The 26673-nt window shown below is 42.8% G+C and overlaps 1 protein-coding gene across 1 annotated transcript in view; it reads right to left on the reverse strand.

Moving 5' to 3' along the window:
- Positions 1-26673, reverse strand: part of PROM1 (prominin 1) — a gene marked incomplete at both ends in the record, with an annotated part of 97332 nt that overhangs the window by 17613 nt on the left and 53046 nt on the right. Inside the window, 10 exons of the mRNA XM_082837663.1 lie at positions 294-365; positions 1043-1189; positions 2723-2807; positions 5070-5173; positions 6748-6871; positions 12836-12988; positions 15343-15502; positions 18314-18377; positions 20618-20692; positions 23066-23283. Coding sequence (XP_082693789.1) covers positions 294-365; positions 1043-1189; positions 2723-2807; positions 5070-5173; positions 6748-6871; positions 12836-12988; positions 15343-15502; positions 18314-18377; positions 20618-20692; positions 23066-23283 — 1202 coding nt within the window. The remainder of the gene's footprint in view (positions 1-293; positions 366-1042; positions 1190-2722; positions 2808-5069; positions 5174-6747; positions 6872-12835; positions 12989-15342; positions 15503-18313; positions 18378-20617; positions 20693-23065; positions 23284-26673) is intronic.

The following is a 26673-nucleotide window of genomic DNA, read 5'->3' on the forward strand; positions in this document are numbered from 1 at the left end:
GTGGACGGAGTGAAAGCAGGTCCGGTGCTCAAGCAGTGAGGGCAGCAGCACCACGAGCAGAGGCTGGGAAGAGCCTGCACCCTGAAGCTGCCCTGGGAACCTTCACACGCTCACGGACTGTAGCGCCATGTGGCAATGGCTGCTGATGGGAACTTTTAACATGCACAGAGCGGCGTGTTTAAACGAGGGTTACTTGTGGTACAAGGAACCTCTTCCCATAGCTTCTCTAAGGACGGTACTGACATTTCACATCTACGACAATGACAGCCTTGAGCCGGACCGTTTGAACTCACCAAATGGTTGGCTTTTACTTCTAGATCATTTGCAAATGATAAAAGATTCACTTTTGTGGGATTTTTCCCAGTCTACAAAAGAGGTGTAAAAAGCTGTGTTATGGATATGGGATTTTTGAACCTTAACAGCATTTTAATAAGCAACAGAGTGAACATGAGTCCACAGCCATAAACTAAGGCTAGACACTCTAAGGCTAGACACATGTGCATTCTTGTTTATACACACAGTATTATTTGTATTCAACCATAAAGAGAAATAAAATACTGATACATGCTGTAATGTACATGAATCTCAAAAAACTTGGGTTACATGAAACAGACCAGTTAAGGTTATCAGACACAAAAGGCCACATACTGTATGATTCCATTCATATGAAATATCCAACATAGGTAAATTCACAGAAACTGAACACAGAGTGATGGTTGCCAGGGGCTGGGAGTGCGAAATGGGGAGCAATTGCTTAATGGGATCGGGGCTTTCTTTTGGGGTGATGAAGGTGCTTTGGAACTAGATAGAGATGATAGTTATGTAACATCGTGATTATACTAAATTCTAGTGAATTGCTCACTTGGTAAAAGAGTTAATTTCATGTTGAGTGACTCTCATCTCAATAAAAAACAAAAATAAAAACAAAAAACTAACAAACAAAAAATATCATATATCTATACACACACACACACACACACACACACACACACGATGCCCTAACTTTTCCCCAAAAGATCAAGTGCCAACATATGGGTCATACCGCAGCCATGAAGGCACCATAGTCTATTTTGTCTATTCCTGAAGAACTGAAATCCATAAGGTTTCTTCTTCCTGCCTCATCCAGCAGAACTATATTGCCAATTCTTATATTCATATTTTCAAAATTATTATTTATGTTTCCGGTATGCTGCATAATAAAAAGGAAAGATATAAATAAATCCACTCTTCTCCAAAAACATCACCTACTTAATGCTTTAAAAGAGCAATAAAATTACACTGGCCAAAACAAATACACATGTACCTGACTGGCGTTTCTTCCCGGTTCTCTTCTCTCCCCTCCCATTCCTTCCCCGCCTCCCTGCCCTATGCCAAGCACTATGTGAGGAGGTGGAATGCAAAACAAAATCATATTGCATCTCTACCCTCAAAGATCTCAAAGGGAAGAGGCAGTGTCGTGATAAAGGCACATGAAATGCATTGGGACACCAGGGGCAGAGCCTTTCAAGGCAGGAGGCTGGGGAGGGCAACAGAGAGGAGGTGACTTCTGAGCAAGTCTTGACAAACAGAGATGCTGAAAGGGGCTGGGCAGGCTGCTTTCCAGGGGAAGGAGGCAGCCTGCACTGGACTTGGGTAATAGAGAGACCTGAGATCAACGGGAACGTGGTTCATGACTCGGGGCCTCTCCCACCCTACTCATCATGGTGCCCCAAGAAAATGGCACATGGCATAATGAGCAAATGAGTAGAGGGCATCGATTAGGGCTTGCTTGCCACGTTATATTTTATTTATAAATACATGCAAGCTATATTTACTGAAGAGAATCCGAAATTTGTATACAGCTTTCAAATAAAACTCTTCACATCTGAAAATCATCAGGCTGTTGTGGCCTCATGGCAACCCTGGAAGCCTTCTGTGATGCCTCAGTGGGTAAGTCATGGGGTTTGGGGAACAACTTCTCCCCTTGATTTTCCTCAGTAACTGCTTCTATATCGGAAGCCCAGAAGAAGCAAGGTTCCTTAGAGTCTCTCCTGCACAGCTGAGAAGGCCAGAAGGCCTCCAGGTATGAGGGAGTGGGCACAGCCTAGGCTAAGGGTGCCCTAGGCCTGGGCTGCTGAAGCCCCCTTGCCCCTTCCTCCAGCCAGTGTGCTCTACAGGGATCTCTCCTTGGAGTCTGAACACTCAAGGCTTGGGTGCCGGTCTGGGCAAAGGAGGAGGAGAGGTCATTCATTCCCTCTGTCCCTTCCATCCTTGTTGCCACTCTGTCTCTTGTTAAAGGCCTATCTGGGAGCCCTGGGGCCACAGCCATCATTCATAAGGAGTGAGGACTCTGTGGGCCACGGTTCTTGTCCCCACTCAGGGATGTGACAGAAAAGGATGGCTGGTCTGGGAGAGTCAGTATCCCTGGGAAACAAGTGGGGTTTGTGTCTCCAGGAACAGGGACACTCAAAGGATAAACTCTTTCCCTGTGAAGTGTCTGCAGGGACGCCCCTGGAGAGGATCTTCCATCATCTGCTAGAGAAACTCATGCCTCAAGAAAGTCAACTGGTCGAGGGTGATGCAAATGTTTTGGAATTAGGTAGAGGTGAGAGTTGCATAGTCTTGCAAATGTACTAAAGTCACTTTAAAATGGTTAATTTTAATCTTATGTGACTTTCATAAAAAAAAGACAACTGAATTTAGTAAAGAAATGTTAATTTTCTGATTGGTTCTAATTACTCACCTCTTTAATGCTGAGATGTTCACTGATATTGTAGGTGTTCTCTAGCTTAAGTGTGGCATAAATGCCTTTATTTTCTTTGCAATCACTGAGGGAATAAACAGAGAAATCAGGATCCAGAAAGGCAGTTGTGGCTACCTCTGTCCACTGCTAAGGATGGAGAGAAAGGCGAACTGTTCGTCTTTGTTTAATCTGTGACTACAGACGTGGCATCTGGGTGTGGACACAGAAGGCCATCACCAGTGGCTGCACGAACCCCCGGGTGCCCGCCGTTCCTCACTTCGTTCCCTGTTTTACTAAATGTCCCATGTTTGCAACAGATACACTAGGACTGGTAAATACTACATCCTTCTATGTGTCCTTTGTGTTCTTTCCAGTGCTGTAATAACAAGTTTACAAATTGGGAAGAAATAAACTCTAATCTACAGAAACAACAGATGTCAGAAAGAGGTAAGTTACAAAGCACTATCATTAAAAGATTTCATAAAAGATTAAAACTTTATCAAGCCCCTGCCAGACCATCTCCCTCCATATTTCCAGGGTTGAGCTTACCTACTAAACCTAAGGTTGGACTAAAGGTAGGATGGAGATAGGGAGGGGGCAACAAACATCCAAACGGTCGGTCCACTTCGGCTATAAACCTAACTTGGCCTCACTTCTCCGTGCTTCTTTAAAACGTGACAAACGCTTCCTCGGCTGAGCTAAGCAGGGTGGCCTTATCTGATGCATATCCTTGCCACCCAGATGGCCACTTCCTGGGGCGCCTCTTCCTTGTGCAGTAGCCAAGGCCCTCCAGTCCCGAGGGATGCCTGGGAGAAGCAACTTTCCCACATCGCCAAGAGGTGGGATACTCCTCTCCAGGGAGCCCCAAGTAGGTTGGCATTGGAACAGAAAGTCTGATACACTAACCAACAGAGGTAAGACCAGAGAGTTCCACGGGAGCCAGAATCACAAAGAGCCGGCAGACCAGGCCAAGGAGCTCGGCCTCCTCTGAGCCTAGGGATGGATTAACTGTGCACAGAAACTCCAATGAATTGAAAATGTCTACCGAGAACATGCTGTTGCGAAGGCTCCTGTGACCCTCTGGGCAAAGTAGAAGACCACAGTTGATGACCACTGCCTGCCACGGAGGCGAGGTGTGAGTGATTGACACCTGTGCCGCTTGTTTGCTGTCTCATTCGCTAGAGGTGATGGGGAGCTGGTGATACTCAGATTACTATTGTCATCATCCCTATTGAAGCGACAGGAAGTGGAACTGCCCAAGATCACAAAGGCCCCGGTGGTAGAGCCAGGACTGGAGCCCAGGCAGCCTGACTGTACAGCCTGGATCTCCAGCTGCATTGCAATTAGCGTGTCTGAGATTTGGACCTGACGAAAGAAATGTTCACATATTGAGGTCTCGGGAAGTCATTCTGGCTTCTACATGATTTAACTCAAATTTTATGCTAACTAAAAGAAGCTGTTTGTGGCCTGTCAAACACACACTGTACATCGGCTTTAATTATGAAAGAAAAGGGTGCATTGACCAGAAGTAAAGAATGTCCATGTTAAAAATAAAGATTAAATATCTCCCTCCCTGGGACATCTATGTTGGTACTCCTTTGATGATAAGACTCCCTTCCCAGGTGCCAAGGCCACAGTGATTCACTGTGTATATCCTGATCTGTTTTTTTTTTTTTTTGAAACTTTTAATGAATGTATCCCTGACTTGTTTAATGTTCTTTGTTCTGACAAGATATAAAACTATTCTGAAAGCCATGGTTCTCTGGAACAATTCCTCAGAGCTATCTGTGAGGCTATCTCTGGGGCTATAGTCATCAGTTTGGCTCAAATAAAACTCTTTTCTATTCCTATTACAGACTATTTATTGATTTTTTCTTTTTCTTTCTTTTTTTTTTTTTGCCACACCATGGCTTTCGGGATATTAGTTCCCTGACCAGGGATTAAACCTGGGCCCTGGCAGTGAAAGCGCTGAGTTATAACCACTGAACCTCCAGGGAATTCCCATGTTTACTGACTATTTCCATCAACAGACCCATCCAATGAATTCTTGTTATATGGCATTTACTTGGGGCAGGGTGATTCTTAAACAAGAATGCATTTTAGGGTCATTGTTACCAGTGAATTCTAGCAATTAAGACAGGGCGGCTTGGGACAGCACCATCCTAAGGCCTAGAAGGCTTTCAGGGAAAGGATTATCTTTTTGGTCTTACTGCTAAGACCAGAGAACAGCTTACTTCTAAAACTGGAAAGTTGACCGTTAAAATTAAAGACATGTTGAAAGCAAAATTCTCATTGTAAAAACACAACATTCTAAGTAGCAAAAAATGCATGATGCAATTACTTATACCTGTAAACTTGTTCAAAAGTGAGATGAATATCTGGTTTGTTAAATACCATGCCAGAAAGATAGTATTTCCAATCGGCATTTAGTAAATATGGCGTGTCCAAAACCTAGAACAAATAAAAAAACTTTTTTTAAAAGACAGTTTTACACTAACATACATGCATATAATAAAATGAATATCCTGTTCAATATACGGCATCTGGGGGATTTTTATACCATGATTTTCCTCATTGACTTTCAACTTAAAACTAGAAAATAATAGCGTGATTGGAATAAAGATATTGACCACTGGATAGCATTAGTAGGAATTATTGGGACTACTTTTTTGGGGGAACATTTCATTTTAGTAAAATAAACACATTAGAAATGGGAGAAAAATAGATAATTTGATTCAGAATATCTAATAGAAAGCCATGAAGCAGTAGACCCAGATCTTCACTACTTCCCTCTAGACAAAAGGAATTAAACCGGGCACAATCTTTGACTTCACATTATGTATATTTAAGGTGGGCTAATTGGTACATGACTGTATATACACTTACGGAGTGTAAATGGTTTCAAAATATCCTCTATTTTTTAAGAATTCCTTTTTTCAGAATTTAACACAGTACAAAAGATGATGAAGTCTGGTTTGATGTGTTATTATTATTTTTTATCAAGAGGCCAAATGGAGATAATTTGACAAACTGATGCTCCCGGTTTAATTTTCTTCAACCGAGTAATTAAAATACCACCACCACAACTGGTTTATTTTAGCAAGCATTCACCTGATTTTATAACAGATTTGAGGTGAAAAAATATATACCATAAAATAGGAAAACAAATATATTTTTTAAATCAGAATCTAGAGAAAAACACTGGAAAGCCAAAGTTAGAAGACAGACATGTAGATCAAAACTTCCTCATTAACTAATGAAGCTAAACTTGCACCTGGTGCCCTAGAGTGTGAAGTAGTTGGTCTTAGATGGAGAAAGTGAAGCTTGCATTCAATTCCCAACTACCTCGTCAGATTTCCACCAGGGACAACCCTCAGCTATGAGGTGTGTCATTTATCAGTCTCTTTCACTTCAAATTTACGACCCTCAAACCATCTGTGTGGGCAACTGTCATCTGGGAAGTTATGTGAAATGTCAGAAACCTCTTGAGGTATAGAAGGAACCCGGGAACTTATCCTCTGATGTTCTGCATTTGGGAACTACTGCTGAGGAGAATTGTATTCTCCCCAAATATTACAATCAACATTGCCGAGCAAGGCTTAATTCCTGGTACTGATTTCACTTACATTAAAAAAAAAAAATACAGTTGATCCTTCAACAACATGGGTTTAAACTGCGAAGGTCCACTTATAAGAGGATTTTTTTCAGTAGTAAATACTACAGTACTGCACGGTCCAAGGTTGGTTGAATCCAAGAGAGGAGATATGGAGGAACCATGCATACGGAAGGCTGAATATAAATTGTACGCAGATTTTGAGTGCGTGGAGGGTCAGCGCTCCTAACTCCCTGTGGTTCAAGGGTCAACTGTACTGACATATTTTTTTGCTCTGACAAATAGATGGAATCTCAACCTACTGAATACAAACCACCTGCTCATCTTTTTGCTCTCGAAGAAACCCACGAGAAAGGGGAAAATAAAAGTTTTGGCTCAAGCTCTTCATAATGGGCACAAAAACCATGTTTACCTGGAATAACATTTTGTTTTGGTAAGGTTCACAGACCAGTTTTTCCACATTTGCACCAACAACAAAAGTCAGAACCACGATGGTCATCAATAGCCAACAAAAGAAGAAACTGAATCCAACCCCGCTGGAAAAAAATAGAAATCAAGTGAATAATTCTACAAGGAATTATTCAATATTACCTACTAGTACTTACCCATTCTACCTATTCAACGTATAAAATGACCTGGAGTCTTCAGCTTTCTGCAGGTTAAACGGGTCGGCCTACCGAGGGGTGCAGACAGGAAGTACCAGGCGCTTGTTTAAGGAACACTTAGGACTGAGTCCCTCGCCTGCTTGCAAGCCCAGCACGGTGGTTCAGACATGGGCTCTGGAGTCACCTGAGTGAACCAAGGCTTTCCAGTGAGGGAGGAGGTTGTAAGGCAGTGTCAATGAAAAAATGTTGCCTGACATATCAGTAAACAAAGGATGTTGCAGCCATCAATCCATCACATTCTATCTGCCCCATCAGTGAGCACTGAGGGAACTCAGGATAAAAACAGGATGCCCACCATCAAGTCATCAGCTGCTGCAGCCCCCTTCCAGCAGGGGCACCTTGAGAGACTCAAGATGAAGCGCGGGATGCTGGCCCCAGATAGCTGAGGTGCAGGGCAAAGGAATGATTTCAGTGAGCCCAGACTCTTGCATCTTCCATACATAGAAAAGTGCTAAATTCCTTGACTTGGGATGTCTGGTTTTCTTTAATGAACAGTCACCTTCTGATGTTCCTACCACCTGGTCCTTGTTGCAGAAACTCTTCTGTATCCGGGCTCCTCCCTTACCTCTGTGGAGCAGTCCCTCAGAGAGATCTGAGAGGCTGCATCCTGGGCTTAAGTCCTCAGTTTTGTCTGCCGAATAAAACACAATTCTCAGCTTTCAGGTTGTGCATTTTTTTCAGCTGACAGTAGGAAATGTACTCTTGGGAGTCTGAAAGGGGCTGACGTGGCTCTGCATCCAGAGAGATGGCAGAGAACGAGCAGCGAACGGCAGCTCGAGAGGCAGGTAGGGGCAAGCTGGGTGGGGCATGGGGGATGCAGGGAGGGAAAGCTATTGAAGACCTTTAAACACCGAGGAACACACCCCCATTTCTCTCTGAAGAAAAGCCCTCTTGGCAGAGCGTGAAGGGTGGAGGGACAGGTGCCCATGTGGAGGAGGATGCCACCAAGGAGGCTGCTTCTAGCCCTGGATGGTGGCCTGATGCAGCTGGCGGTGGTGGAGGGGAGCCAGCGGGGGAAAGAAGTGTGACCTGGGAGGCAGATGCAGCAGGACGTCCTGAAGACGTGCGCTGGAGGTGAAGGAAAGGGAGGGCAAGGGGCACCAGGGCTTGTCAGCAGCAGGAACAGGGAGGGCAGAGAAGATCGGCTTCTGGTCACGTTGCCCGGGAGACGACTCGGAGGACATGCTGTGGAGGAGTCCACCAGGTGTTTGGAGCGCAGACGCCTGGGTTACAGACCTACTTTAGTGAGTCAGTGGCTTAGAAATGATGACTGATCCCTGGGGCTGGGGTTGGAGGGAGAAGCAGCCTAGGACTGGGCCTGGGGGACCTCACCATTTGGAGAACAGGTGGTGGAGAGAGAGACAGCAAACGAGACCAAGATGATGGGTCAGGGAGGTGGGAAGGAGCCCATGAGGGTGTGAGGTCACTGATGGGGTATGAAGGAGTGTTTGCAGAAGGAGTGGCAGCTGTTCCAGTCACTGCTGTGAGGACACGGTCAAGAAGGACTCGAAGAAGTCCACTGTACTGGAGACACAGAAGTCACTGCTGACCTGAAAGTGGCCGGCAACGAAGCCACAGTGGTGTAGGCTGGGCAGGAGGTGGGAAAGCAGCAGACGGGCAGCAGGCACAGATCTTTATTTTGAGACGTCTGTGCAGAGAGTGGAGTTAGATGGAAGAAGGGGTATTGGTAGGGGTTTTCTGTTTCAGTTTTTAAGGAGGGGAGAGAACAGAACATGTTTAAGTGTTGAGAAGAAAGTCTAGGAGAGGAGAAGAGAATGAAGACGCAGGAGAAAGAAGGGAGGCTTTGTTCCATCGTCGGGATGGTGGGTGGGGATGGGCTGAGAGCACAGCGGGGATGCTGGGGAGCGGGGGAGCCTAGATGGGAGAGACCCTTCTGCCTCTGGCTTCCCATGCCTGTGAGCACAGGTGCCTTCAGAGGTTTGGGGGTGGCAAGTTTATGATGGTTCTATTTTCTCCGTGAAGAGAAAGGTAAGCCCATCAGCGAAGAGTAAAGGAAAATAAGGAGGATGGATGCATCAGAGTGGAAAGACAATCGCAGAATAAAGGACGGGAGGGAGGGAGGAAAGAAGGAACTTGAAGGGCTGTGGAGGGTCCATGTGAGGTGGGGAATCACAATTCTGTAGGGATCCTAATGTGCTCTGCTGTATGACTTTTCTCTAGCAGTGCCCAGTGGCCCCGCTGGAGACACAGAGGGAGCAAACTCTTAAATCAGTCTAGATGGAATAGCCAAACCCTGTACCATCGCTGGTGCACACCAGGAAGGACCCTAGGAAGTGTGCAGGCCGATGCTCTCAATCACAACAGTGTTCCCAAAGGGCATGGCTCCCCCCAGTGCAAACGCTCCAGGCATAATTAGAAACATCTGCACGGCTCCTCTGAAACAAATAGCAAGGAATGTTTGCTGGTGGGGCCCTAAGTCCCTTTGGACCTTCTCAGACCAACAGGGTTACTGCGTTAGGGAAAGAGTGAAGAAGGGGAAGGTGTGTAAAGAAGGGGAAGGTGTGTGAAGAAGGGGAAGGTGTGTGAAGGCTCTGCCAGGCACCAGGCTTCTAACTGTGGGCATCAGAGGGTGTGTGTATGTGTGTGTGTGTGTGTGTGTGTGTGTGTGTGTGTGTGTGTGTTAGTTACAAACCTCTGAGAGAACATTTCACTTCAAAACAACCCCACTACTCTAAAGAGCATGCTGTTAACATTTCCAGCCTTTGTTTTCTAAATATGCATGTATTGGGCTTCCCTGGTGGCGCAGTGGTTGAGAGTCCGCCTGCCGATACAGGGGGCACGGGTTCGTGCCCCGGTCCAGGAAGATCCCACATGCCGCGGAGCGGCTGGGCCCGTGAGCCATGGCCGCTGAGCCTGCGTGTCCGGAGCCTGTGCTCCGCAACGGGAGAGGCCACAACAGTGAGAGACCCGCGTACCGCCAAAAAAAAAAAAAAAAAAAAAAAAAAAAACCAGAAAAAACCCCAAAAAACACGTGCATAATTTTGTGGGCCCTTGTCGAACATCTTAGAAACTTTCGTCAGCCACCCAGGACAGCCAACCTCTCTATCCTTTCAGCGGCCACATAATCTACTCCAGCCTCCGAAGTGGCTGCCTTGTGTGCCACTTCGAATGCCTCACTGTTACAACTAACACCACAAAAACACGTCTCTGCTCAAAATGCTTTTCCCATAGTTTGGTCTACTGCCTCAAAATAAATTCCCTAAAATGGGAATGACCTGCTATAGCCTGACAAACTGCTCTCTGAAATATCTATAACCACTGAAACTGCCACCAGCCGTATGTAATATGTCCATGGCAACACGTGATCTTAGTTTCTCTTCAGAGGTGTCGATAATCTGGGCATTGTTTTCAAGAGCTAAAATTGGAAGTTTTATAACGGTCTTTGGTACAAGAGATTGTTTTCTGGTTGCCTTAATTAGGTCTCCTTATCTCTGGGGAAACTATCCATATTCCCCCCGTAGATGTACATTCACCACTGCATCCCATTCAGCCCCTAAAATGCTCCCTGGACCCTCAGAAGACACAGGATAGGAGCCAGGACTCTCTGCTTCCCTCCTTCCAGGTCTTTCACTAGGATCCTCTTGGGAGGCAAGGATTCTTGCTTGGTTGTTAAAGAGACCATGCTCTTGATTGGATAACGTCACCGTTTTTAAAGAGCAGTGGTGTTTTGGTTGAAGCTGAACTAAATATACTCTTTCTCATTTCTACAAGCAAGTAAACAATTATAAAGAAGAAACGGCATTCCTCTAGTTAGTCTGATTAGTCTATCCAGTTGTTTACCAGATGTCTCAAGAGAGAGATGGAGGATTCTGCTAAGCATAGCAAAGCAAGCCATGATGAGTGGTAGGCTTCGACAGTACAGAAATCTCAGTCTGCAGACCTCCCAAAATGCATCTGACAGCAGCTTATAGTTACCAGCCTTTTCCCCACTGCTGAGATAAATCCTACGGCTCCTAAGCCATAGATTTCCACGTGACTTTAACCCTTTAGAGAGATTCCTTAATCTGCAGAAGTGAGTATTACAGCCAAACTGAAGTGCTCTTAGCCTCCACCAATTTACTCATGACTCTCCTATTTTTTATTCTTTGAAGCTAGATATCACATTTTTTGGTTTCATCCCTAAAAGTGGAATAGAATTTTATGAAACTTGTACCTTTTCAGAGCAAGGTACGCCCTCCTTTCAAATAATTAAATAGATGTAATACATAAATGTATGTAATAAATAGATATAATATGTAAATTCACCATCAAAACACTGACGAAACAGCCAAGTGTCAGGATTATTAAATTCTGAACATTAAATTAATTTTCTGTCTGTAGCTGTGTACATTTAAACAAAAAGGCTGGGCACATATACTCTTCCTTGCTGGCTTCATTTCTTAAGTTTAAGTATGTAAGCAAATAGGCTTTTCCATGTGTGGAGCTCTGTCCAATTTTGTCCAATTCTGGCAGACTCCCATGTCATTAGCTTTAAGGTTATTTTTAAAACTCACTTAAAAAAACACACACACAAATGAACCTATCTACGAAACAGAAAGACTCACAGACATAGAGAACAGGCTTGTGGTTGCCAAGGGGGAGTTGGGGAGGGAGAGGGAGGGACTGGGAGGCTTGGGGTTAGTAGATGCAAATTACTACATTTAGAATGGATAAACAACAAGGTCCTACTGTATACACAGGGAACTATATTCAGTATCCTGTGATAAAGCATAATGGAAGAGAATACAAAAAAAGAATGTATATATGTGTATAACTGAGTCACTTTGCTGTACAGCAGAAATGAACACAAATTATAAATTAACTATACTTCAATTAAAAAAAGAAACTCATGTGCCTGTATTAATGTTAGTAAATGTACTACAGTGGAGCCTGAAGGTGTAAGGAAAAGGCCTTAGGATCACAGCTCAAAAGCAGCATGATTATTATAGTGACCCAAAGTTTAAAAAAGCAAGGCAATGCATGTCATTAGTGACATAAGCAAAGAAATGGCTGTGGTTTTGATTCTCTATTGCCCAAAGGACTTCTTCCAAATCTTTACACTCCCCTCGAGCCCCATCACACCCCTCGCCGCTGGTTCTCCATGAAGCTTATCAGAAAAGAGAATATCGAGTTGGAACTCACACAGATTCCCCTCTAGGGAGCATTTGAAGCTTTTACCCCTGGTTACTGGTTTACATTACTGGCTCCATCTGCAGTTCCACCCAGCTCATGCCCCCTCTGCTTTGTTATACCCTATAAAGGTTGTTGTTGTTTTTTTCCAAAAATATGAACTTGGATGTGAATGTAATTGAAATGGGGATAACTGCTCCAGTCCACTGCAGGCTCACCACTTGCTGGTACTTCACACCTGATCGCATCACTAGGCTACTTGTGTAACTCCAAGGGTGCCAGGTAGGCAACCTCTGTTCTAACTCAAGTTTCAGAGTGAACAGTGTCTGTCTGTCAGGTCAATATTCAGCAAGTATGGTGAATGAATGGATGGATGGATGGATGGATGGATGGATGGATAGATATGTAGATACATAGATATGGGGAAAAACAATGAGAATTAAGAAAGCAAACTGGAAATAATTTCCCTGATAGCTGCTTTAAAGAGCTGTCAGCTTTTAAGCTTGTCAGTCAAAGTGCAACCAACCTAGAGTTTCCTTTACTTTTCATGCTTAATGGAATTTCCCAGACTGATGAAAGTACAGTCACACCAGCCCACCTATGTCACTGGAACCCAGACTGCTTACCAGAGGTCACTGGGTCCCTGTCACACCAGAGTTACCTCCCTGCATCCCCCACACATGGCAAGGAAGAGCCAACACTCACACCATGAGGAAGATGCCTCCAGTGTTTGAGACGCAGCCTCGTCTGGTTGGGGTGGCATTCTGGTTGTAGCCGTACGTGCCACACAACAAGCCCAGGAAATAAAAAATCACTATGAGGGTCAGTAAACAGCAGACAACCAAGGAACCCAGCCACCTGGTGGAGCAAACACAGTGTTAGCAAACGTAAGAGGTGACATCATCACAACACAAAAGCTGCTAGACCTGGGCTGGAGTGGTTGAAAAACTCTTGGCAATCAAATATCAGATTCCTCTGTTAATTCCTCAGAGGGTGAGAGTGCTGTGAAAAGACCCCTTTTCACCCCTAGTCCTCCAATCCAACCAAGACAGTGTTTATCTTGGTTTCAAAGAGCTCTCAGTGGTCATGGGATTGTCATTTCTTTCCTTTGCCTTACCTCCACAGGGCCCAGAAGCAGGGTTGACTCAACCTCTCCAAGGCTACCGATAACCATGGCCCTTAAGGTTTGTAAGTTCTTTCAAGGTTCCTGAGGCTGTAAGTGCTTATTATAATGATGATGAGATGTAGACAGATCATGATTAGACAACAGATAAGGAAATTGGGGTCTCCTTCCTCTGGTCTTTTATCTAAAATGTTTTGTGGTTTCAGGAATATTTGGGGGTGGTGGGGATTGAATTGTGTTCCTTACTGAGCCAGGCACTCTCTATGTGATGAGTGCATTGAATATTTTAGAATTCTAGGAGCATCCTAAATCAAATGCCTGCAGAATGCAAGTCTCGATTTTGTAATGGTCCTGTGAGACGTTTCAGGAGAATGGATCCTCAATTAGGTCTTACTGGCATTCCCGGAATGTACATCAAACTTTTCCAGCAACCCAGGAGCATTCAAGGGTAGAAATGCTTCCCAACCTTTAAAACTCTATAAAACAAACTGTCACTACAGTTTTTCATTCAATTAAGAACAAACTCGTGTAAAATAGTTAGCTAGTGGGACGCAGCAGCATAGCACAGGGAGATCAGCTAAGTGCTTTGTAACGACCTAGAGGGGTGAGATAGGGAGGGCGGGATCGAGGCTCAAGAAGGAAGGGATATGGGGATATACGTATGCATAAGGTTGATTCACTTTGTTGTACAACAGAAATTAACACAGTATTGTGAAGCAATTATACTCCAATAAAGATCTATTAAAAAAAAAAACTCGATAATTAGAATAAGCACCTGCACCCATTCTGTGACTTTTTGTTCCAGATACTGAGGACACAGAATTAAATAAGCCATGGAACCTGGCCTCAGAAATCCTTTACCGTTAATGGAAGCCTCATCTGCTTCATTAAGTTTCTTTTTAAAATAAACTTATAGTCTCAGGGCAGGGGAAGGTGGAAGGAAGGGGGAGCTGGTATGTAGACAGATCATTGTACCATTCTTTTCATCTGTGAAAGTCTGACCTCTGAGATTGTAAGTTCATTGGGAAAGGGTCTGTCCTATCTTTGTTCTGACACCTGCTGGGGTGGCCAAGCCACACAGTAGGAAATGGCATATTGATAATTAAGGGCATAGTCAGGTGGGAGTTGAAAAATCACTTCACCTCCCTGAGCCTCTAAGAAACAGGATTATAAACAGAACACAACCCAGGAGATTTTTCTGAGTATTAAATGAGATGCCATGTGGACAGCACGTGGCAGGCACATTGTGACTCTTCCCTAAAAGCTAGCAATTATTGTTATTATTTTATTATTTATCTTGTGTTCTTGCATAATAAATAACCTGAACAGGAATGGGAGTGTCCAGAATCTCCATGGCTTTGAGCAGTAGGAATAGTTCCAGTGGGCGGTTGTGGGGCTGAGCCTTTCAGAGGGGAGAGTACGTCTTACATCTCACATGAGCCTGGAAATGCCTCGAGTCTCTAAGTCCTGCCTTGCCCAGCGCTCTTGTCTGAGATCTATGTCCACCATCACCTCCCAAGGCCAAAGCCTACCACTAGCATGTTTCTAAAGGGCAAAGAGCTGGGAACGACAGCAGCTTCACACAATTCGCTGGTTTCAGGGATGCTCTTTCTGTAAGAACCAACCTCTACATATTTCTTTTATAAACCAACAAAAAGAAAACTACGATCCCAATGCCCTTTTTCATTCCTTTTAAGTTTTAAAATCCTGTTACATGCCTTAGATAATTATAACCAAGATTTTGGAAGCCACGGATGACATCAAAACTGCAAATAATTGACTATTTGGCTCAAGAACTTTCAGTCCTCAATTAAAGAAAAAAAAATGGAATGCTTCATGAATTTGCATGCCATCCTTTCTCAGCAGCCATGCCAGTCTTCTTGGTACAGTTACAATTTTAGTATACATGCTGCCGAAGTGAACACTTCAATTTTTTTTAATGAACATAAACTAGAGTGAATACATATCCCATTATGGCCTCTTTGTACAATTTGCTCTCATAAGCTTATCCTGGTTATGTTGTCAAATTTTTCTCCCCTCCCATAGCAAGTTTCCCTCTTTAGTGTACCAGCTCAAAGGAGGCACTCACCTGTATGAATCGTATTCTTCCAAAGTGGGTAAATGGCGGTGGATGTAATTTTCAGTGTCATTAAGGTAACGAATGAAATTTGACAGCTTATCCTGAATAGGAATATTTTTGCTTATATTTTTGATATCAGAACCAATGGAATCCAACGTCATTTTGACATCTGAAAACAAAGATGCCTCAGTTATGCATTGTCAAATCTAGAGGAGACGAGAAACTTTGTCTTGGAACTCAAGTGAAAAGCTTGAACTGCTTTTAGTTTTTCCCATGTGATTTATGTATGTGTTTAAAATATGAAAAGGTTCTACAACAAGCATGAATGTAGCTGAGCCCATCAAAAAGCAATTACTTAACAAAAGAGCAAGCTATGAGAGCTAACTTAAATGACATGGTGCTGAAATCAAGCCAGAGTTTTCTTCTACTTATTTCACTAAAAAAAGAAAAAAATGGATCGGGTGATTAAAATGTACTGTGTGCCACTACAATGGACCAGGCACTTTTATAAATGTTAACCCATTTCTTATTCCCGTTTCCCTAACAGTGATGCTGAGGCTCATAGGGGTTAGAGCACTTGCCCATATGTCTCTTTTTCAGAAAGCACTAGAAATGGGATGAAAACTCGGGTTTATCTAACTGTAAAGCTTCTGTTAAATGATTTTGCAAAAATAATTTAATAATATAACAACTCCTCCATCTACGAAATGGTACTCAGGAACACAGTAATTCTCCATGACCAATTTTTTGAACAAGTGACCCCAGGCGACACTTTTGTTAAAATTTTATTTGACTCATACAAATTGACACTTGTTAAAGCACACCTGTGTCTCTTACATGCAAAAAGCGATAGTATTCCCAGCGGTCAAATAGTTTCTATTAATCTTTCAGAGAGGAGGTAAGTTCCAGTTTTCTGGACAGTGTCTGACCATCATGGCAGGTCCTGGGATCAAAGCCACCAGGGGTGGGAGCTGTCACGTGGTCCAACACTCACACCTGATCTGAAGGTGGCCTTATCCACTGTGATTCTTGACAGGGACATACCAAAAACATACTAATCAGTTCAAGGTCCACTGATCCTGAAAGGCGGATAAGTGTCTCTGCAGCAGCAGAAACAAGACTGGCAGGGCTCACAATTCGATCCCAGGGCTCCCTGCGAACTTCGGGGAGGTGGTAGCCTCGTCCAAAAGGAAATTACATAACAATGGTGGGAATTTTTTTTCAAAGCCTGTGGTTCACATGGAGAGCTCATAGGAGGAGAGCTCACAGTGGCTCGATGTCTCCTCCAAATGGCTCGTGTGCCACAAGACCCCAGGACCCTCCACAAGGTAACTCTGCATGTCTCTTTTTTAACCTTGGGAATTCTGGGGGTTTGAGAGATGTGGTATGTAGATGTCCCCTCTCCTACGCACAGTTTCCTCAACTCAGAATCGAGCCCCTTCTGGTTCTCAGGCTGTGCTGCCCTCCTACACTCCACAGCCTTGGTGGGTCTGTAAGGGGCTGGTGCCTTCTTCAGGCCTCCGTTTGGATGTCGCTTCCTCCAGGAAGCCTTCTGCTACCCTCTCCCCACCTCGGATCCCTTGCACACACCTCACCAGGTTCCCAGAGGGTGATAAAGGGCATCTGTATCCATGCCCAGCTGAAGGGTAGGCAGGGGTCGTGCCTTCTTTATCTACCATCCCCAGAGCCCAGCAGTGCCTGGCACATAGTAGACACTCAAAATATGTGTGCCGGGTAGGACCTAATGCCCAAAACATGGGAGCTAAGGGTTATTGGTTTTGGAAAGACATAAAAACCAGCGCTTGGTCTTCAGTCTGATGGACTGGCACTTGCTGAGATTCAGGAAAACTCTGGCTCATGTTTATGTGATGACAGTGTGTACACCCGGCCTCGCTCACGCGAACTGCAAGCCTCACTTGGCCAGACTTACAAGGGAGGGCTGCACGTATTGGCAGAAGAGGTCCAGAAAGGGGAAACAAAAAAGTAAACACAGAGATTAGTAAGCAGGTGGTTATCAGATGTACAGCGTGGGTTAGCCCTCAGATGCTAGCATAGGAAAGCATGAACTCTGTTTTGAATATCTTAATATTTTAAATCAGAAGGGAACCCACAAAACTTCCAAAGCACTATGTAGTAGGATAAAATCCTTTTTACCCAAGTCTTAATGGGTTGAAAGAACAATTTTAGGGGAAAAAATAATCAAATACCTCTAACACAACATTTTAAAACTACTTAGTCAACAGATAGAAAGAAGCCCTGAGATGATTTAAAAAAAAGAGACAGAGAGAAGATAGTCTTACATAGCTTCAGAGATGTCTTCCCTTAGCAAACAACCCAGGTTTCTTCCCATTCCTGCATAAAGAACTGTTTATACTGCATTCTTTCTCTGTACATTCACCCCAGATACCATAACCTGAATTCAACGTGATTCCGTCATTTGAGACCAGTGGAACTCTCTCAACTGACAGACCTAAGTTCTGTCTCTCCAAAATTGTAAGCAAGTTTAAGACCCTAAAATAGCTATTACATCAGCCTCCGAGGCATATGAACATTTTCTTAAAGAGACAAAGTAAGTCCCTAGACAGAGTATTCTTTTTAAAAAAATCAATTTTAAGTTCGTTTAGAAAATAAATTCACAGTGAAAACAATCAAAATGTGACCTTCCAAGGCATAAACTATGGCTGTTGTCAGCTCTGATAGCTCCTGATGAAGGCTGCCATCACAGTGTGGCCCTCGGCCCTGAAGCTTCCAGCCACGGGACGATGGTAGTCAGCGTTTGATAGGATTATTATTTTTTAAATCGATATCAGTTGGTGAAGGTAGCATAAGTGAAATATTCATTTAGTTTTTAAGGTTTTAGTGAGGGAATATTTTTTTTAAGAGGGAAAAAGAAACAATTCTTAACAATACATTTCTTTGTACTAACCAGCCAATTCTTAACAAGAAGAGATACACAATTACTTCCATTTGGGAATCTCACCTGATACGACGTTCACGGTTTCATTTTGCACTATCCCAGGTATAGCATTGAAAGATCTATAGCCCTAAAAAATAATTCAGAATCAATGGATATACAGTGTAAGTAGAAGAGCAGTTCACTAGTATTCATGGTAAGCTTAGAATGGAGCAGAGAAGCAACACTAAAATGTAACCTTCATCTTAAGGCCGAAAGGATCATGATACAGTCATTAAAACTCTAGAAAAAAACTCCCTTTTAGTGAGGACTTGCCTTAAATTGTATCTGTTGAAGATCATATTAAGAGTTTTAAACTTTTAACTCATGTTAAAAGCTTCCATGTATTTATACCAGTGTTTCTCAACTGGGGGCAATTTTGTCCCCCAGGAGATGTCTGGAGACGTTTTGGTTATCACAGTTGTGTGGGTGCTCTTGGCACTGTGTGGGCACGAGCCGGGGTGCTACTAAATATCCAGCAGGGCACAGGCCCCACCACAAGGAATTATCCAGCCCAAATAGTGCTGAGGTTAAGAAACCCTGATCTGTACAATGTACCATGTGCGGCTATAAAGTGAATTTCTAAAAATAGAATCTTACTTTCCAGCCCAATCACACAATAAAATTGGAGATCTAGTCTCATAGAAAATAAGAATGCCCTAAAACACAACTTAGAAAGAATACAAATTGTAGTGAGGCTAAAACGAAAACCCAAACAGCCATGCCAAGCTATATCACTTTGGAGCTAAATCCATGACAGGAAAATGTCATTATTTCCAAGCAACTCAACGAATCAGCACAGCCTTTCCTCTGGAAGGGGCTTAATTTGTGTTTCTCACTGTCTGCTGACATACTTAGACATCTGCTAGGGAACACTGAAGTGATTACAACTTCTTATGAACCAAATGTCTATCTCCCCAAAATGCATATGTTGAAATCCTAATCCCCAGTGTGATGTTATTAGGAGATGGGGCCTTTGGAAGGTTGTTAAGTCATGAGCGTGGAGCCCCCATGAACGGGATTAGTGCCCTCTTAAAAGGGACCCCAGAGAGCTCTCTTCACCCTGCGAGGATACAATGAGAAAATGGCTGTCTGCAACCTGGAAAGTGTCCTCATCAAAACCCAACCCTGCTGGCAAACTGATCTTGGACTTTGAGCCTCCAGAAGTGTGAGAGATAAATTTCTGTTGTTTATATACCACTTACTCTATGATATTCTTTTATGGCAGTCCAATCTAAGTTACAAAGTTTATAAGATTTATGGTGCCAACAAGTTTCCACTTTAGCCTACCAACAGCAATGCCATAAAAAGAACATTCATGACTTCTGTTTCCTCAAAGGCAACTAAACCACCCAGCACACTGGTGCTTGTGTTGGTTTGGTACAACTGACCCCTCTACATTTATCTGTGTTTGGACTTGGGGAGGTCACCCATCATAAGAGGTTTAATGGCTGGGAGAGGACTTACAGATCTCCTGGTTCAATTCCCTCATTTGACAAATGAGGTGACATCAGACAGCAAAGACCAGGAGTTTTCAATGACTTGTTTAAGGGGACACTTCCTTTGTTAGTATATGTAGATGAGTGTTTAATAGATATCTGATGACTTTTTTATACCCATGCTAAAAGACAGAGTCAAGAATAAAGCTATTCTCTTCCTTTTAGGCTACTGGGGAAATCACAGTATTGTAGATCAATGTGACCCCTTCCTGTTTTAGGATTTACAGTCTTGTGGCACAATCAAGACATGAAAGCAATAATCAACGTTGTGAGGAACTTAACAAAGAATATTTGCAATGCTGTAAGAATGTATTAAAAGAGGTTTTGATCTGGTCAAGATGCCCAGGGAAGACCTCGTTAAGAAAGTGATATATAAAGCTTAAAGTAACTAGTTCCTAGTAGCCCAAGAAGCTGGGCAAAGGAGAGGGAGAAAGAAGAGAGTGCCAGGCAGAGCACACAGCCTGTACACATGAGCAGAAGTGGGAAGAAACAAAATCAACATGGCTGACTCACCGGCAGAGTGGGAGAGCATCTCGTGTCAGAATCAGCATGGGGTCCAACACTATACCCATCCAATTCTGAGCCCCAGGAAGATGAGATCATGCTTTTCTTTTTATCTCTTATGGTCCTAGCAAGGTGCTTTGCATACAATAGATGCATAATAAAAAATTCTTGAATGGGAATGAACAAAATTACCTGGAGGATAACATCTATCACCCTTCTTGGCAACTCCTGTCCAGAATTTCACTGTTTTTTTGCTGTTACCTATATCCTTATGTACTATTCTATTCTTTAAAATAATCTACTGTATTTTTTTTTCCAAAAAACATACCTTTTGGACTAGGCTGGACAAATTTGTTTGAAGAATATCATTAAGGTTACCAATTTGTTCATCCAAAGATGGGAGCTGAAATTTTATAAAACAAGACATAAAGCAAGGTGATTACCCCCCCCCCCAAATTATTTGTCATAAAAAAGGGAATCATCTTAAATCCAAGTCCTGAAGTCTCTATATTATAGGGTGTGATCTAAGTTTCCTTTGAACAATAGTGTATTGTCAGAGGAAGACACATTAGCTCGGAATGGACTCTACAAACAGTAATTTTAGATGTTTGAAGGTCTCTTATTGCAGTCAGCTAAAAATAAGGGCAAGAAATTTAACACAGATTGACCTCACAATTTCAGGTACTGAATATTGTTGAATACAGTTGTAAACAACCTTATAAAAAAACATGTTTAAAAGTAATAGTGGTTATATTGGTAAGTGGTCTGGAATAAATTTTTCATTTATAGTGTTATACATGGATTTAACGTGTTCTACCTCTTACTAATTCTGGGACAAATACCATGGACCTCCTGACACAACGTATCAAGAAGGACACAACATCACTTTTGTGAAATCCCTGATAAATAGGCATAACTCATATCGAATCATGAGGGAACATCAGACAAACCTAAATCGAAGGTCATTCTATATAATAAATGGCCTACAGTCTTAAAAAATGTCAATGTCGCCAAAGAAAAAAGATTGAGAAACTGTTCCAGATTAAAGGAACTAAAGACACATGACAACTAAAGACAACGTGTACTCTAGACTGGACCTTAAACTGGAGAAAAGAAAAAAAAAAAAATTTAAAGAGCATTTTTTAGAAAAATCGGCAAAATTTGAATGTAAACTGTGGATTAGACGGTGGTATTGGGTCAATGTCATATGTCCTAATTTTGGTAATCATAATGGTTATGTAAAGTTAGGAAATGCACTGAAATATTTAAGGGTAAAAGGGCATAATGTCTGCAACTCACCTCCAGATGATTGAGAAAAGGACAAAATGCATAGTATTGTATGCATACATACGATAATATAAATAGATGATAGATACATAGATAAATGTATAAAATAACACCATTAAGCAAATGGAGCAAAGTGTTGACAACTGGTGAATCTGGGTAAAAGATGTAAACAGGGCTTCCTTGTACACTAATCTTGCAGATTTTCTGCATGTTTTAAAATCCCATCAAAATTAAAAGTTACCTCAGACACAAGAGGGAGGAGATATGGGGATATATGTTTATGTATAGCTGATTCACTTTGTTATACAGCAGAAAGTAACATACCATTGTAAAGCAATTATACTCCAATAAAGTTGTTAAAAAAGAAGTTACCCCCAAAAGAACTCGATTTCAAACAATTTAAATGCAAGTATAGGTCCTACACTCTGAAAAACTGTTCAATGACAACAAAAGTGATTGTAGTAGATTCAACACAGATGTTGAATGTGAAGTGTTTGAATAAAATTGATTCATGAAATGTGAAAATCAGAAAAATCTAGCTATATTAAAATAGTGTTTTATATAAAGTGCTATGTGTACGTATCACTATATTGATGCATTAAAAATCATGAGTAGACATGATTATTTTATCTATATCCCAGAACTTTATATATTCAAGTTGCCCCAAATTCTTTTTTTTTTTCTAATCTTCTCTTTGGGAATGTGAAAAATTACCTTATATTTAGGCACCTGTGGTTAATATACTAGGCCTATCATTTAAAAATATATTTTAGGGCTTCCTTGGTGGCGCAGTGGTTGAGAGTCCGCCTGCCGATGTAGGGGACACGGGTTCGTGTCCCGGTCCGGGAGGATCCCACATGCCGTGGAGCGGCTGGGCCCGTAAGCCATGGCCGCTGAGCCTGTGCGTCCCGAGCCTGTGCTTCGCAATGGGGGAGGCCACAGGAGTGAGAGGCCCGCGTACCGCAAAAAAACAAATATATATATATATATATTATTTTTTAAAGGTCTACAAAAATGGCTTTTGCTTCCTTTTTCCTTTTTAAAGCTGAATTCATCACAGATACAGAGAACAAACTAGTGGTTCCCAGTGGGGAGCGGGGAGGGGCAATATCAGGGCTGGGGATTAAGACGTACAACTATTATGGATAAAATGAGCTACAAGGAGACATTGTACAACACAGGGAATATAGCCAATATCTTATAAAATGCACAAACTGTCAAAATAAAATAAAAATTTAAAAAAGAAGAATCTGAACCAAAAAAAAGCTCAATTCTTTCTGATATATTTCATCAAATAGATGGCAGAGAACTCTCAAGGAGTATTTCCCATTATTCCTTCTCTCCTCCTGCAGCCGTTCCCACATGATGGCTAAATAACCAGGAAGGCTGACAGAGACCCCCAGCCACCGGGCCCCTGATGGGTGAGCCCATGCTTAGCCCTCCCCAGCTGTCCCAATGACACTGCCCTGAAGCCAGGGTACCTCCTCACCTGATCAAAATCGATGCTGCCATCCAGAAGGCTTAGAGAGTTCATAATGTTGCTGCAAGTGGTCATTACCGGATGCACAGAGCACATGGGGTCAGTGAGTGCTTGCTCCAGGTTCCCTTTAACGTTACTCAGGCTGTTGCTGAGATTTGCAGATAACTGTCTCATGTCCGTTAAGATACTGTTCACTTCGACCAGGGTTTCTCTGGTCTCTTGGATTTCTGTAGGAACACAGCCCGCTTCAGAACAGAGGCACCCACTGGGCTGGCAAATGGAAAAATCCCTTCTCATCTACAAAAGTACCCTAAAGGAACTTGCGATAAACTTGTAAATGACACTGGAAGGCAACCAGAGGAGCCTGCTGTGAGGGGCAGTCTGAAAGGGGAATACAGGGACATTGATGGCCTACTCCAACCAACTCAGCTTTCCTACCTGGGGGCTCTTCCAAATACGCAGGGGTGAGTACCAAGCTAGGAATGTGACTGGGACTCGTGGGCACAGCATTAACTGGCTAGCACTGGAGCAGAAGCCACAGGAAAAGGTGTCACCGCCCTAGCCTTGCCTAGCTTTGAAGAGGTCAGCCCAGACAGGCCAGCCTCTTCAATCCCAAGCAGTTTTAATTCACATAAAAACTGATCACACCCAGAAGGATTTTGGTGATGGATATTCAAAGAGCTGGAAGTAGACACAGCGATGGTTAAGATCACAGATTTGGATTCAGGCGAGTCTAGGTACAGATCCCAACTTTGCTACTTGCTGTGTAACCGGAAGTCGATTCCTGAACATTCTTTGGCAATGTCTTCCTCTGAAAAATGGTGAAACCACCACCATGTTCATCACAAAATGTGGGGATTAGAATGGTCAAATTGAAATTCCTCAATAGCATTGAGTCCACCTGTTTTATTGTGGAAGTCCCGCAGCCTAGTCCCGCATCCTTATACTAGTTGATCCCTAAAAATTGTTTGCTATCTTGATTTCTCTGGGGTATAGAAATCCATAGTCATGACTTGGGAGGTAGCAAAATACAACTCTTTTCTACAGCGACTTAAAATCACAGCAGTAAAAGACGTGAAACTTAAATTAGACGGCACTGATTTTCTTGTAAGCAAATAAGTCTTCCGGGCTCACAGAACAGATGTCAGGGCATCAGGCCACAATTGCATGTTGCTAGGAAAGTGTAAATGCCCTTAAAAACTGGTTTTCCCAATTTTCCCTGGCAACCACATAAAACTTGGTTCTAAAATCACACACACACACACACACACACACACACACACACACACACACACACTTTAATGCTTTCCTGTCGTGGTCTCTTGCTGAAAGTATTATGAGGGCTCACCCCCGTTCTTCTACTACCTTCCAGGATCGGACGAAAATTCAAGAGAAAAGATTATTTGAAGCAGACTCCAAGATTTTCTGTTCAGATAAGGTGATAGAATTGGGGATGAAGGGTCATACAGTCCAATCCTGGAAGCCTCCCCAGGTCTCAGAGTAAATCATCAAAACTAGGTTGGGGTGTCATCTTGGATGACATGGGCAATGCCATCTCCTGAGAGCAAACGTGCTAAGGCACAGCCTAGAATCACAGGTTCCCCTAGTAACCAGATGACCCAACCAGCCTCCTAATTTACAGATGAGTAAACTGAGGTCCTGAGAGGTGAAAGAGTTTGCCAGAGGTGCTACAGCAAGGCAGCAGAAGAACTACTATCTGAACAGTATTTGAGATAATAATAATAACAAAGATTTTATCAAAGAGTCACTCTGGACCTCAGTTTCTCATCTTTTCCACCTACCTCCCAGGATCAGCAAAGCATGGAGCTAGTACCCAGCTCATATTAGAGGCTCAATAAATATCTGCCACAGGGAAACAAGAACCAAAGAACACAGCTGCAACTAGAAACACACAACAGAACGCAAAAGAGCATCGCAAAATATAACTCACACCACACACCTCAGAGTTTAATGTTCTGTGGTTTACCGCTCATTGCCTTTTCCACTTTGACTTCAAGATGAGTTATTTTAAGGCAAGAAACAAACAAACAAACAACAGCAACAACAAAGAATGATGGATGATAAAACGAGTTGATGGCCCAGAAAACATGTGTCCATTTAGGCACCGTGTACGGACATTCTAGGTTATGGGTGCTATGCTTTCATGTCCCACGAAGGACTCAGAAGTAATAATTTTTTTTATTTTCCAAAGGCTTCAAAGCATTTTTTTTAAAATGTCTACTGGGTTATAACTCTGGGGGTCATTCCAAGCCTACTAAGATCACATATATTATGTATCTGGAGTCAGTGGAAAGATATTTTAGATTCTCAATGTTAGCTAATTAACATTTTACTAGTTCCTAGAACATTTCCTTTATAGGTCCTAGCCTGCAGCTCAAATATGATTTGCACAAATCCATTTGCATATTTCTGCTTTCTCCAAAGGCCACCAGACACATAAGGTTGCAAAGGATTTTTAGCAAAAAACTTGCCAAAGCAGTTTATTGAGTCCATTTTAAGAAGCTCTGGCAACATCAGAGGCTAAAGTTTAACTTATTCAGGCTGGCTTTAAAAAAAAAAAAAAATATATATATATATATATATATATATATATATATATATATAAAACACTTCAATAATACAGGAAGCACTGAAAAGAAAAAAAAAATCTGTTTTAATTGACTTTAATCCAGCTAGAATTGTAATGCAAACATTAAAAACTGGGCAAACCATGGGGCAAAAAGTAAAGGTACATGCCAACCACGCTGCACCATTTTGCACAGCATTTGTCCTCACATAATTTGGGAGCTGGAAGGGATCTTGGCCAACCACTACTCCAATGCACTGACTTGACAGGGATCTGGGGTGCAGAGATGTCTGGTGTCATCCTGTGGTCACACCAGCTCTTGCACTCCAGATTCCCAACTGTTCTTTCAAAGTTACACTGCGCTGTGTTTGCTGTGGATGGCCCGGAAGCACCCTACACCTTAACACTCCCAAATGTACCCAAATACCATCTGCAATGGTCCAGGCAGCACAGGCCTTATAATCAGACCAGGGTCTGGATCCCAACTCCGCCACTTCCCAGCTACCTCATCTGGGACAAGTTACATGAACTCTGAGCCTCACTCTCTTGAGTTGGTAAAGTGGAGGTAACCATACTCACCCCACAGAGCTGTTGTGAGCACCCACTGACATGGCGCAGGAAAAGTACCTGCTATATAGCATTGCCACAGGGCAGGGCCTCAACACTCAATAGCTTTCTAACTTTTACTTCATGGCTGATCAATTCTACAATCACTTGCTTTGCTGGACTTGGTTGGCTGGCATCTCAGAAGCCATGTCACCCCTCCCCTATGGTGCAGCAGAGTCTGGGTAACACGGGTCCCACCCTCAGCTTAAGGAGTGGGCCTTGACTGCCCCCAGGCAACCCATTTCCCTATGTAGCACTGCAAGGGGAGTTTGCATTAGAACAATGCAGACACTGTAGAGAACAGCTAGATGGAAAGAATCTCACCACTAGATCAAGCCTCACCTGAAGCTAGTTTCAGTTGCATGAGACAACAGTCCACTTAGTTGAAAACGACACAGAGATTTGTCTGTATGAATCAGGTAAA

This window comes from Leucopleurus acutus, assembly GCF_964270905.1.
Source record: "Leucopleurus acutus genome assembly, chromosome: 4".
Classification (NCBI taxonomy): domain Eukaryota; kingdom Metazoa; phylum Chordata; class Mammalia; order Artiodactyla; family Delphinidae; genus Leucopleurus; species Leucopleurus acutus.